This window comes from Carassius gibelio, chromosome A22 (assembly GCF_023724105.1).
Source record: "Carassius gibelio isolate Cgi1373 ecotype wild population from Czech Republic chromosome A22, carGib1.2-hapl.c, whole genome shotgun sequence".
In the NCBI taxonomy this organism is placed as follows: Eukaryota; Metazoa; Chordata; class Actinopteri; order Cypriniformes; family Cyprinidae; genus Carassius; species Carassius gibelio.
In genome coordinates, this window is record NC_068392.1 from 16,694,566 (window position 1) to 16,709,358 (window position 14,793).

Below are 14,793 nucleotides of genomic sequence, written 5' to 3' on the forward strand. Positions count from 1 at the left end.
AAGTAACTTGTTTCTTAGCTTAAGTTCTGAGAAAAAGGGCAATGGAAATTTCACAGGTCTGCGTAACGGTTTCACAACAGATTATAGAGTCGCTAACTGTGCTCAGATGTGCCAAAATTCAGTAGTTTTACACAAATGTAAACATTTTTCATCAAATTTTTCCAAATTATCTCAACTATTCACATTAATTGTATAGATTGTACTGGATACTAACAATTGTCTGTCAATTTTTATATAATATATACATTTATTGAAATTTATTAGGGCCAAAAAAAATTTTTTTTGGTTTGTATTTGTTAAAGACAACTTTTAATTTTCTGCAGAACACCAAAGAAGATATTTTGAAAAACAATGTTTCAAAAATGTTTTTGTTTCATATAGGGTGAGTCATTGGGGTACAAAACAACACTGAAACATTGTATACACCAAACATGAGGCAAAACAAAACAAGTCATTGTGGTTCAAAACAACATTTAGAAACACTGAATTTCATCTAAAACATGACACAAAACATATTAACAAAACAAAACATTTTTGTTTCACATTTCTTCCTTTGTTTTCCTCTGAAGAAAGTCATAAACAGTCATTATTTTTGGCTGAGTGATCTCTTTAAGTCCTGATGGTTAATATTCAGCTGTCCTTATTCCCACTGCACTCTCTACACCGATCAAGTTTGAGCAGTCTGATAAAAACTACTTCTCTTCTCCAGAGATGCTTCTCGGGCTTTGACACATCTAGTCGAGGAAGAGGGAACTTCCTGAGGTCGACTCAGCCTCGAGCACTATGAGCACAACAAGCTAAGATTATGACATGATCTGTGTCTAGCAGGGCCACAGGAATCGTCTTCTCCTCGTTCACATTCACAGAGACGCGTCCACTCGTTCACCGTCTTCATGGAGGCGTACGGTCACAGAAACAGAAATGTAACGTTCTTCTCTTTTGGTTCACAGGGGATCTTCCCAGCCGGCTACGTTCACTTGAAGAAGGCAGTCGTCACGAACAGGGGGTAAGTGTCTTTATACTGACTCATGCTCCCTCAGTAGAGAACGAATGGGTTGGACGAGAAAAGGCGACAGGGAGAGAGATGGATGGAAGAGAAACGTTTTATGTATTTATTTATCTCAATCCTCCGATTCCCCTTTCTCCTCTCCTGCTGGCTCATGAGTTTCCTCTAATGTCTGAAAGGCTGAGGTTTCATCTTTTGGAAGATCTCTTACTCCCATTTCTCTTTATCAAATATTAGCTTCAGATATGAAGCTTTGTGTGACGTGAGACCATCAGCTCCTGGGATTCAAATGCTTCATGTACTGAATGTTTTTTTTTAGGGATATTTGAGTGAATGGATAATCAGAAAGGTTAGGTCTTCCCTTGAGAAAAATAAAAAGAAGTATTGTATGTGAACTTGTAGTGCACTTTAAATCTTAAAAATCAATAAATAAATTCATTAAAAAGCTGTACTTGGAGATAATATAATATTAATGAAATGAAAGTGCACTTGAAGAGATACATTGTCATGACTGTTTCTCAATACACTTAAATGCAATTTCAAGAAGTGCACTTTGTGATAAAGTCAAATTAAAAGTTTTACTTCAACATCAATTTTAAGTCATCATGCTTGGTTCTCCGTATGTATTTTAGTTTTCCAGTACCATTTAAAGGTTTGGGGTCTCTAAGTTTCTTCTGCTAACCAAGGCTGTATTTGTTTGTTCAAAAATATGGTAAAAGCTGTAATATTGTGAAATACAGTTTAATTTAAAATACCTTTTTACTACTGTAATATATTTTAAAATGTAATTTATTTCTGTGATCGAAAGCTAAATTTTGTCCCGTCACATAATCTTTTATTCTAATATGCTTATTTAGTGCTTAGTAATTGTTACTGATTAATATTTAATGTTGAAAACAGTTGTAGTGCATCATATTTTTGTGGAAACAGTGATACAGGATTTTTTTTCAGGAATCTTCAAAGTTCAAAGAACAGCTTTTATTTGAAATAGAATCTTTTGTAACATTGTGAATTGTTGACTGTCACCTTTGATCAATTCAATGGATTTCACTGACCCCAAACTTGAATTGGTATTCAAAGGGTAATATCTAAATCACTTAAAACTATGGATCATATTTTCATGTATTAATGGTAGGTGGGGTCACCTTATTTGGGTTTTAGGTGATCCACAACCCATTTTTACTGTTGAAGTTCTCCACCAGCTGAAAAGATTTGAGACTTGCCCATGTAAATAGCTCCGGTGCTGTGGTTTTGTTGCCTACTGTAGCTTCTGTAACAGGAAGGGGGCTCTGCGCTCCATGTCCAGCCGTGTCCCAGGATCAAATTATAGCATCTCATCAGAAATCTCAAAACTAGGAGGAATGCCTCTGAAAGCTGTTACTTTGGACACATGTGATGATAAAGCAGAACAATGAGATCAATCTGTTTCCACCGTGTGTCAGAGAAGGACAGTGGAAGGACAATGAGGCCTGATGCATGTATAACAATATGGAGAGATAAAAGAGCTAAAGAGAGGAAGAGTTAAAGAGACAAGATATTGGTTTATTGGTTTATGCTGAGAGCTCTACGTACAGTATGCTCTTATTTAATATATAATTGAATATTATTTATACATAAATTGTTATTAATGATATTTTATATATATATATATATATATATATATATATATATATATATATATATATATATAAGTAGTAAAAGTATAGTAAAAGTAAAAGTAGTAAAAATAGTAAAAGTAGTAAAACTACTTTTTGGGGGGTAATCAAACTAACCTTTGCTCAGTGTTTGTTGTTTTCTGCATCAGTTCATTTAAAAACAAACAGACAAATAAATTTGTTATTGTTTTATTTTAAATATAGTCTATAGTAAATATATTTTGTTTATGTAAATACATAAATACATAAATATTATTTATGCACAAATAAATACAATATTTTGGTTATTTTTAAAATATTTTTTAATTTACATATAGTAGGAATTCATTACAACTAACTATTTCTGAGTATTATGGATGGTTGAATAGAGAGAAAGAGAGAGTTTAGTTATTTTGATTATTTTATTTAAAATAGTAATCCTTAATTGTTTCTACTTTTGTGAATGAATGAGATAAATAAAATTATTTATTTATTTGATGAATGAATGAATTAATTTGTATGTTTTATTATTCAAATATAGTTATCCATTACTACTAATTATGTTTGTGAATGATGAACAAACATACTGTACATACAAACAAAATAATTTAATTTTTTAATAAAAATCATGTGTATTCACTCTTTGGACTGTAATCACACTAACCTCTGGTCAATGTTTGTTGTTTCTGTGCAGGCAATATGAGACAGTGGTCCCGCTGGAGGACCCCATCATTACGGAGGTCACCTCTACGCTGCAGGAGTGGTCCGTCCTGTGGAAGCAGCTGTATGTGGTGAGTACTGTACCTTCTGATGGGATCCTCCATCTTCACTCCGCTGTGGGGGGGAGAGGCCTTCCTGTGCTACAACAACAAATATCACTCGGGAGGCTGGATTATAGCACCTTCAGTCGTGGAACCGCCTTTGCTAAATCTAGTAGACAGTTTGAGTGTGTTTTGTCCAATATTTCATTAATATGTGGTTTTGAAGGAGATATGGCTAAAGACATAGACATAGACATAGACACATGTAAACATAGAACAACAAGTAAAAAATAACACAGACTGAATGCAAGAATGAGTTTTTGGTGAACAGGCCACTAGTAAATAAGTTTCTGTGCAAATTGTTTGATAATTTACATAAAAATGCATCAACAAACTATTGATTAAACAAAAGAAGAAAAAAATGTATCAACTTTTTTATGAATTGTATTGTAATTGCATCAAATTTGTATAATTATGAATTGTATAATTGGTGCGTCAAATGATCACCTGCTAAATTCAAATCTACTTTTGAGCTATTCAGTGTTCTCGACCACATAATGCTTATTTTAAATTTCAGACATTTAAATACACATAAGTATTAGCAAAATATACATTTAAAGGGGGGGTGAAATGCTCGTTTTCACTCAATATCCTGTTAATCTTGAGTACCTATAGAGTAGTACTGCATCCTTCATAACTCCAAAAAGTCTTTAGTTTTATTATATTCATAATAGAAAGATAGTCTGTACCGATTTTTACCGGAAAAACACGAGCGTCTGGAGGCGTGACGTGTGGGCGGAGCTAAAGAATCACGAGCGCCAGTAGGCTTTTGCGTTGAGAGCGTTTGGAAGCTGTGACAGCTGTGAGAGCAGCAGCAGCAACCACTCGCTCTGAGCGGGGCTCGAACCCGGGTCTCAGATGGGAGGCGGATGCACTTACAAGGAGGCAGAGATATTTTAAGCAGTTTTACTCATCACATGCGGTTCCAACACACGATCGTGACCCTTTTTCGTTGGGACTGCATCATCCTTAAGAAATAAACGATACGCAAATCCAGCGTCAAACTGGGCCTTGTTTGTAAAACAAACATCTTCGAAATGCAGGGAACAAACAAAAACACTTGAACAACTCCGTTGATGCTCTGTAAAAATAAACTCCATCCACTGGTCCCTTAATGTAATCTGTGCAGGGTTGTCTTGCCCTGGCAACCAAAAACACACTCCTTTTGTGACATTTCTCGACGCTCTCGCTCTGATCAGTGAAGTCTGTTGTGCTCTCAGTGCTCTGCTCTACGGGAGCGCGCGCTCTTCCGGCAGAAGTGCGTCAGGACCCATATAAGGAAATTCCGCTCCATCTAACGTCACACAGAGCCATACTCGAAAAAACTTTCCGAAACTTGTGACAAACCGGAAGGAGTATTTTGGGAACTTCAAACGTACAACTTAATTTTTGAAACTTTGTCCATGTTTAGCATGGGAATCCAACTCTTTAACAGTGTAAAAAACTCAGTTTGCATGAAATAGCATTTCACCCCCCTTTCAGTATTATATATTATATAATATATAAATAAGTTTATATTATACATATGCATTTATGAGCAATTCATACAATTTAATAATTGCACATTTATAAAGCACACTTTTGATAGTTTTCTCAAAAAAGTTTACGAACAATAAAAAAAATAATAATTAATGCAATTTTATGAAGCACACGTTTGATAGTTTACTCAAAAAAGTTTACGGACAATAAAAAAAATTTAATTATTGCGAATTTATGAAGCACACGTTTGATAGTTTATTCAAGAAAGTTTACGAACACTTCATAAAACTCTATTATCACAAATGTATGAAGTGCATGTTTAATAGTTTACGCAAGAAAGTTTCCGAACAATTCTTAAAACTCATTGATTGTGAATTGAAGTATATGTTAAGAAAGTTCACAAAATATTTAAGAAACACAAAAATAAATGATTTTTAAATAGCTTGATTGGTAATGATTGATTTATGAATCACACAGTTTGAGAATTGATATGCTGTACAATTGGTTATGAACATCATGAGCAGAATGAACTTATGAATCGAATATTCAATAGAATAAGAACAGTTTTATGAATGATTTGGAAATGAAGTTCCTATGCTTGAGTTACACAAATGAGGTGCATTGTGTCCTCTCCTGGCTCAACCAATGGCACGAGTTGTAGGCAGGACTGCCGGTTTATAAAGTCAGATGCATGGACATTGAGAAATGTGCAAATGTTTTATTCTCTGTTTTTCTTTGCCCTCTCTCCGAAATGCAAATATTAGCTTTTCAGAATTTTGTTATCTTAATGAATGAATTTGAACGAGCACTTTTAAGTTGCTTAAAGCAAAGATGTGAATAATGATTAGGCAGAAGATGCTCTGTGGAAGTCTTGAATGCGCTGCTCTCCTCACACAGAAACTCTATGAGATCTGACAGAGCCCTCTATGTAAGCCTGTACTGAGGATTACCAAGCATTAGTGTACGACATGACAATAGAGTGCTCTCTCTCTCTCTCTCTCTCTCTCTCTCTCCGACTCTGGAGGTTTTAGAGATGTCAGACATGATGTAACCACAGAGATTTTAACTACGTTGATTCATATCATTCATCATTTCTTACTGCCATTTTGAACATCTACTGCTCAGTATAAAGATGACACAGCATTTATTTTTTTGGTACACACATTAATTATCCATTTATTAACTACAAGCACACATTATGAATTGTGTAGTTGTTAAATTGGCTATAGTAGTAGTAGTAGTGGTGGTGGTTTTTCAGAGAATAAATGTTTGTGTCTGTCTGTTGACCTATTGTGTTTAAATATCACAAAATTAGTAAGGTTTATGCTTAGAACAAGAAAAAAACAATGGAGGGAAAAAATGTAATTTGAAATTACAGTATAGTCTCTGAAAATAAATTTTTCTCGATCTCATTTTAAGGATTCTTAGAGACAGATTAAATGTTTTTTGCCGTTTTCCAGCACACATCACATCAGAGAAAAGAAGCTTGTTTTTGCATTTTCCTCTGAGGACTATTTTTAAACCATAACGTGTTTCCTCAAACACCTTTTTGTTCTCAATCATCACCAATTCACAGACATGAAAGCTTGTAATAAGGCTTCCAGGATTCTGACAGCACTCGTAATGCGGCTCAGGAAATCAACACTAATTTGGTGGTCGGCTGAATCGAGGACGACTAATTCGGACTGATTTGGGTTGCATAACAAGGCGAACACCGAGCATCGTGAGGCCGAGGCTCAGCTGATAGTGAAGATTCACGCTCCGCGGCTCCGGTTAGGGAAATGTGGACAAGACAACAAGCATCCAGTCACGTGGAAACGCTTGTTATAATGATAGTAACAACAACTGTCTCAGCTGAGATCTCAATGTATCTGGGACTCAGACCAAAGCCTCCACTCTGACAGTCTGACTGTGATCATAGATATGTATTTGTACTGTAGATGCCTCATATTTGTAGGGTCAACTTGACGTCATTCACCATAATTGACCGTTAAAGAAGGTGGATGCATCTACGTGCTTGGCACAGTCGAATGGGGAATCTACCTATACATATCTATGGTGCTATTTCTCACAGAGAGTGTCGTGGCAGACGCCCAAATCACTGGGAGACTTGTGATTGATCTGCACTCTCGGCCGTATTGGGATGAAGTTTGTTTCTGGGTAGTGCAGAGTGACAGTGAAGTGTTGTGTCATGAGATGAAAATCCTCAAAGCGTCAGTTACCACTAAAGTTTGTCACAGAACATACTGTACGAGTGACCTCAGCAAAATATGTGCATATTTGAAGTGTTTTAGGGCTTAGTCATGCATATATTTGCTAAACATCTTGAGGCTCCAAGTTAAAATGACCTACAGCGATTATGCAAAGTAATGCTATCTTTTATGACATTACCTGCCTCTCTCCTCAGATTATGGAAAAGTTCCTGTACACCAGTCACTCACGACAGTATCTAAACTCTCAAGAAATAGGTTTTAGCAACATTCATGTCTGTCTGTCTCTCGTTTCTAGCATAGACTGTATTTAATCCACACTGATAATCTGACTTAAAAAAATTATTGGTAACACTTTCTATGAAGCCTGTATTTATAATAAATTATAAGATTATAAAATAATAATATAATAATTATAAAAAAAAAAAAACTGTTGTGACTGTTTACATTGAAAAATTATACCACATCATGCAATAATGGCAATATTATTGCCCAATATATAATTTAATCATGTCGATAAGCCTTTTGAGTCAGAATATTGATGCTAAGGATTTCTTATTTAAAGCAATGGGTGACCCTGCACATTGAAAATTATGCTAAAGTGGTACCCTTTTCGTCAAAAAGCGACGCAAAAAGTGTTGAGTTGGAGCGAGACGTACGGAGTTGAAATACGGGCTTCATAGAAAGTGTTACCATTATTTTGTTGACAAAATCAAACATTGTTGCTTTTCTCGTAAGCTCTCATGTTTGCCATGAGTTTATGAAAGATCATACACTAGCTTAAAGATTGTTCTGTAACATGCTTCGAAACGCTGTTCTGTCACAGTCGCTTAAGCATGCGGTCAGCCTGTCATCTTAACGCTAAATACAGCTGTCAGTGTGCTTCTACTTGCCTGGAACACTTTCATTAAAACACCACCACTTGGTAAAATAAGATTATATATATATGTGTATGTGTGTGTGTATGTATTATTAGTAGTAGTAGTATTTCTGTTAAGGGTACAAATAGCTAAACAAATTTCAGCAGAAAACAAAGCAAAACCAGAAGTGCAAAACAAAACTAATATAAACCAAATACCTTCAAATTAAACAAAAAGAAAATACAAAGCAATAAAAAATATATATTTTGCTGTTTGTCTGAATAAATCACCAAATCAAAAGGTCTTTATTTGTGACTTTTGTGCATTCCATAAAATATGTTATTGATGCACTCAAGCACATGTAACATGCTGCTTTAATGCTTCAGCTGGGATCTTTTAACACACAGGCAGTTGTTTTGTTCACATCAAGACCTGTTTGGTGCAACCCCCATCTGCAATGTTGCCTGCAGTGCAAACCAACAAAGATGTTGGAGCGCATGTGTGAAAGTTTTTTTTTTTTTTTTCATCAGTGTGATGAAACCTCATGTCACACTGTCATTTCGTCCTGGTTAACTGTCACTCATAGCCCACCTCATGCTCCCCGCACTGGAAAACCTTTCTAGTCACGTCTAGACGTGGTTCATTTCAGAATGGCCATGTTTCATTTGGGCAGGATTTTCAATGGTAAGCATGTGGTCTTGCAGCTATTTGTTGAAGAGTGATGGCTATTGAATAGTGTCATGTGTATAATACATTATTTGATTTTGGTCTTTGTTCAGACAGAAAGCAAAAAAAAAAAAAACATTTGATTTGTTGTGTTTTTATCTTTGTCTTGGATTTTGTTTTGTTTTCTGTTAATTAGTTTATCTTATGTTTTGTTTCATGCTTTTGTTTCATCTTGAGTTTTTGTTTTGTGTTTTTTTTTTTTTTGGGGGGGGGGGTGTTTATGTCACAAGTTTTTTTTTCTGATTATTAGTTTGTTATGTGGTGTTTTTTCATCTTGTGTTTTGTGTTGCCTTGTTTTGTCTTCTGGTTATTGGTTTGTCATGTGTTTTCTTGCCTTATTGTACGTACATATACATTATACACACACACACACACACACACATATATATATATATATATATATATATATATATATATATATATGTATATATATATATGTGTGTGTGTGTGTGTGTGTGTGTGTTTGTGCGTGTGTGTGTGTGTGCGTGTGTATATATATATATATATATATATATATAAATATATATATATAGTAATGTAATAACATTAATGTAGTTAAATTAAATATACAACAAGTCATTTTTCACTGCCAGGACATTCATGTTTTTATAGAAAAACAAGTTATGCTCAGAGTCCAGAGCCTCATAACATTATAACATTATAACAGGCACCTTCCTATTAGAGACCTGCACAATCACGGGACCAGTGGTGGACGAAGTACACAAATCAAGTACTTGAGTAAAAGTACAGATACATATGGTAAAATATTACTCCAGTAAAAGTAAAAGTACTCCTTTTTCAATTTTACTCAAGTGAAAGTACAAAAGTACTAAATTTTTTATGTATTTAAGTAAAAAAGTACTGCAAGATAGATGTTTGCAATTTTATATAGGCTACTTAATTTAATTTTATATTAGCACATTTTTTTTTATAATCCTACTGTTCAAAATACCTTGGATTTTTTTCCAAAATAACCACTATATGGAGTCAAGATATATTTTTGTTGTTGATATGGACTACGCTGATGAGAGTAATGTTCACTGTGAAGCTTACACTGTGATGTACCTGAGAGAAAACAGAGATGACCATCTGATTTTCACCAGTAAGAAAAAAGTAATTTAAAGTTAGTTGTTTTACAGAACATCGAAGTTACAGTACAGACCAAAAGTTTGGACACACCTTCTCATTCAAAGAGTTTCCTTTATTTTCATGACTATGAAAATTGTAGAGTCACACTGAAGGCATCAAGGGCTATTTGAGCAAGAAGGAGAATGATGGGGTGCTGCACCAGATGACCTGGCCTCCACAGTCACCGGACCTGAACCCAATCCAGATGGTTTAGGGGTGAGCTGGACCGCAGACAGAAGGCAAAAGGGCCAACAAGTGCTAAGCATCTCTCGGGGAACTCCTTCAAGACTGTTGGAAGACAATTTCAGGTGACTACCTCTTGAAGCTCATCAAGAGAACGCCAAGAGTGTGCAAAGCAGTAATCAAAGCATGAGATGGCTACTTTGAAGAACCTACAATATGACATATTTTCAGCTTCACACTTTTTTGTTATGTATATAATTCCATATATAATTCCACATGTTTTAATTCATAGTTTTGATGCCTTCAGTATGAATCTACTATTTTCATAGTCATGAAAATAAAGAAAACTCTTTGAATGAGAAGGTGTGTCCAAACTTTTGGTCTGTACTGTATATATGACATGATAATAAGGCCTGAAGTTAGGAAGAACATTTTAAGGAAAAAAATAATAAAAAAATTTCATAATGATTTTTTCCTTCTCAAATCTTGTCTGTGGTTTAAAAACACCCCTGGACAAATGGGGTGCATCTCTTCCCACTGATAATTACTGTAGTTACCATGTTCTGAACATCACATCCTTTCTTTTCTAACCAGATGTAATCTATATCTATCTATATATATATATATATATATATATATATATATATATATATATATATATATATATATATATATATATATATGGCTGAATAAAAATATTTGGACATTATAAAAATTACATCAACTTAGCACTAACAAGCTTGTTAGCTAGACAGTTAGCATCAGCTAACAATATTTACTTATTTTCAGTACGATGAATATTCATGTCTGTCTACTCGTCTAGTTAATCCAAACAATATACATATGTATAACGTTACTGTCGATAAACAATATAAAAACAGACGTAACATAGGACATTTTAATAAAACTGTTAACATTACGGCAGCGGTGAATTTGAACGTGCATGAGTTATTGTATTTAATCTGTGTTGTTTTATGGGGTTTTTTTGTTGTTGTTTTTTTTACCTAAAATTGATTCACTGACCTTGGCGACACATCGGTGTGATGGTGACATGATGTGTACCGTGGCGCCATGGGAGTATAACCAGTGCAGTCCCCCAAACTCCCTACGAGTGGCACCAAAGGGACAGTCAACGTACCTGCAGTGGTGCTGCAATGGGGAGTTGTGTTGGATGGCCCAGAAAGCATCACATTCTGAGTCATGACATCAAAACTCCCCGTGTTCCTGGACACTCATTGTCAACCCACGAGCCTTGCCACTCAGAGGAAAGGAAAAATTTGTCTTTCATTGAAAATGTGGGTATCGCTGTCTGTTGGACCAGTGCAGGACAAAAAGAAAACTGAAGATTCTCCACCCAGCCCTCTTCCGGGGGAAATAGTGGTGCTCTCTCCGCCAGCTCCTGAAGAGCAGGGGGGCGCCACTCTCCTGCGCTAGGAGAGCCGGTGTGGAGGACGCAGGGATGTACCCATGGCGATGAGCAGGTTGAAGCACTCAAGATGTGTTGAATGGCCTCACTCTGCTGGGCAAAGTCCTCGACAGTGTTGCCGAACAGGTCCCCCAGGGAGATGCGAGCATCGAGAAAGCAACCTTTGTCGATGTCTCTCATCTTGGCCAGGTTTAGCCAGAGATGGCGCTCCTAGACCACTAATGTGGACATGCAGGATAGTCATGGCATGCAGGGCATAGGCAGCTTGGCCAGCAGCTTCTTAAAGCTTTGGCAGCGAAAGCCCCCAACAGTTTACAGGCAATCACTCTCTCAACGTGGGGAATGTCGAGAGGGGTAAGGATGGAAGAGGTAGATGAGCGGCCTTATATACCTGTAGGCATGTGGTGTGGCTCAGCATGCAAAGTCCACTAGTCCAGTGGTTTTCAATTAAATAACAAAAAAATAAATATTAAACTGTAACTAAGGAATAAACCACCAATATATATTTTTGCTGCATATGCTACAGAACAACAAATTCAAGTATGCATTAATGGCTGTCAACAGGGTCAACATAAATGGCTGTCAACATGTTCCCTCCTGACACTTGCTCCACTGACTTAAGTAAGCTTAAGGCCGGGACACACCCAGGCAACTTCAAAGAACTAGCGGCGACGAAAGCCAACGGTGCTGTTGCCTCGCGACGGCAGAATCAGACCAAAAAGCTGTGCTGGAACACCGCACAAACTACAGCCGAAGGCAAACTAACACGTGCATTCTGCGCATGCCTGAGAGGAATGAGCTGTTCATATCAGCAGCTATTAATAGTATATATTCGTCATTCAAAAGGAGATACCAAAACAAAGATATACGAGATAAACACAGATATACAAAATGTAAACAAAGCAGCGCTTGCTTACAATTTCGAATATCATTAACGTTAATAACGTTAATCATTTTAAGTGGCTTATGTTGTTTTGAACACTTTTGCGTGTAAGAATGATTGGGAAAGATCATGTAACATTTAAAGAGCCTTCTGTTTGTACCATCTTCATTCACATGCGTGTTTTTATCACTTTTGCTTTAATTCTCTGAACTGACTCATTCGCTTAACTGAACATCCCATCAGAACTCTCATTCTCGCCTACGGCCCAGACAACCCAGATGTCCCAGACGCCGATTCAACGTGTTGAATCAGGCAGACTGACACCGATGTGAGCCGACGAGTGTAACACACCAAACAAACTAGCCCAGCCGTCGCTCGCCATCGGGCCAACAATGGCAAATGCATTTTACTAGTAGCTTTTCTCCCTCCAGCTGATTGCTCTTTAACACTTTTCATACTACATTAGCCTGTGTTGGACTGTACATGTAGTGAATGTGACTTGTACAGATGCTGAGGGGTCATGACCCCGCGAAGGCAAAATGTGTGGTGACACAGCCTGCGGCCCATCGTGGTGCCAGGTTGTGGTGAATTCTGCAGGAATTCACACGTTCTGATTATGACACCTCTTCCTGGCTTCAGTGTCATGTTTCTAGGAAAGACAGAGGTGAACTGTGGCACTCAGAGTGTCTTTGAAAGTGTTGGTGTGTTAAAGTTAACTCACTGTATTTCCAACATGCAGAAGTTTCTCGAGGAGGTCAGCTTTCAGATGGCAACCTTTTAACTCTATGCTAGCATTCTGCATTTATTTTCAGAAATATTAAGATTATTTCATTTTTATTAATTTTTTTACATTTGTTTTATCTGTGGCAAATATGATTGTGAATGTATTTGTATATTGTCATTGTAAACCTTTTGCATGCTGCTATATAGGTGTCAGTATAAAGTCCATTATTTGTATCTAATATTCTCACGCTGGCCCGAAACTCTAGTGCATGAAATCTTGTTACAAACACAAACTATATGTAACTTTTGACCAAATAAGACATGAGGCTAATGACACAGGCATGGTTGAAACAATGTCAAACAGGTATGGTATGGGTGAGACTAGAGAATAATCCAAAAAAACAGGCGTGGTTGATCTCCAGCAAACAATATCTAGACAGGGTAATCCAAGAGCAAAACAGAAAGGTAAGAAAAGGCAGGAATCAAGACTAAACATGAGCTAAACAATACTCGACAGTGAATGGTGGTGTGAGACTGAGTTATATACTGACAGGATAATGAGGTAACAAGGAGGGAGGAGCTAATCAATTATTATAGAAACTAACAAGATGGGCAAAGGAACAAGGGAACACAGAAACAATGACGAATGAGAACATTTCAAAATAAGATTTCACAAAACCAAGACAGGGGAACATTAACTGGGATCCTGACACTATAATTGTCACAGATACATTTTTATATATATATATATTAGTCCTAATATTTGGCTTCACGCAAAAATATAATCTAATTTTGTTGTTGTTAATATTGGACTAAAATATGAAATATTCTTGACAAGTTTCATGAGACTCGCACTGAAAGTCACTTTGGATAAATGTATATGAAAGTCAAACCACCATAGTGTAAAAAAAAAGGATCCTGGAATACACCAATGGTTATAACCAACATGATTAATGTCTCCTATCACGCGTTCCCCAAGAAAATGACTCCCTTCCACTTCTACACACTGTAATGTGCTACTGGCGACTCGTTTATGATAAATCCTTCCTTGCACATTATAGGACTCAACAAATTTACATTGTAAATACCACAAAGTCAATCCACAAAAATCAAACGGCTGCCTTCAGACAGGATTCACATACTGGTTTCATTCCAGTCTCACGGTTCCACTTTGGTGGATCCTGCCTCCGGCTGAGATACAATTTGGGAAGTCGTAATGTGATTTTGGTCAAAATAAGTAAAATGGCACAGCGCTTAATTTTGACCCAAATTACATCCAGTATCAATTAGTTAACCAACAATAATTATGACATTGCGGCGCTGTTATAGATGCGATAATTCAAAAGCATCATGACAAAGTGTTGAGGAAGGCCAGATGCTAAGTAGACAACATCCTAAGGACATTACCCTGGGTATTTTGAAGAAATGCTACAGATGGTATAATGGTGCGTACATTTCATGCTTTTATTGTGTTTTTATTCGTACAAGTGAGGCGAAAAACATCCTTTGAGTTTAACCATAGTGAGGATAAATACGATGGCTGCTTTGTACCTGTTGTGTAAGTCCCAAAAACGCAGGAAAAAACGCAGATGTGTATAGGTTCACAGCACCATACAGAGGCGCACACATCTCGGTCAAGTTGTATCATAGATTTCGGGGAGCCCGCAAACAGCTACAATAATGGGCTCCTCCATTTTCTGATTCAGACAGATGT

General features: G+C 36.5%; 1 protein-coding gene across 7 annotated transcripts in view; it reads left to right on the forward strand.

Moving 5' to 3' along the window:
- Positions 1–14,793, forward strand: part of LOC127943262 (dedicator of cytokinesis protein 3) — a 165,251-nt gene that overhangs the window by 69,150 nt on the left and 81,308 nt on the right. For all 7 annotated transcript variants that reach the window (XR_008149612.1, XM_052539586.1, XM_052539591.1 and 4 more), the window contains exons 4-5: positions 951–1,006; positions 3,335–3,431. Coding sequence is in view for 6 of the 7 variants with exons in the window: in XM_052539586.1 (XP_052395546.1) it covers positions 951–1,006; positions 3,335–3,431 (153 nt within the window). In the remaining variant the exon portion in view is untranslated. The remainder of the gene's footprint in view (positions 1–950; positions 1,007–3,334; positions 3,432–14,793) is intronic.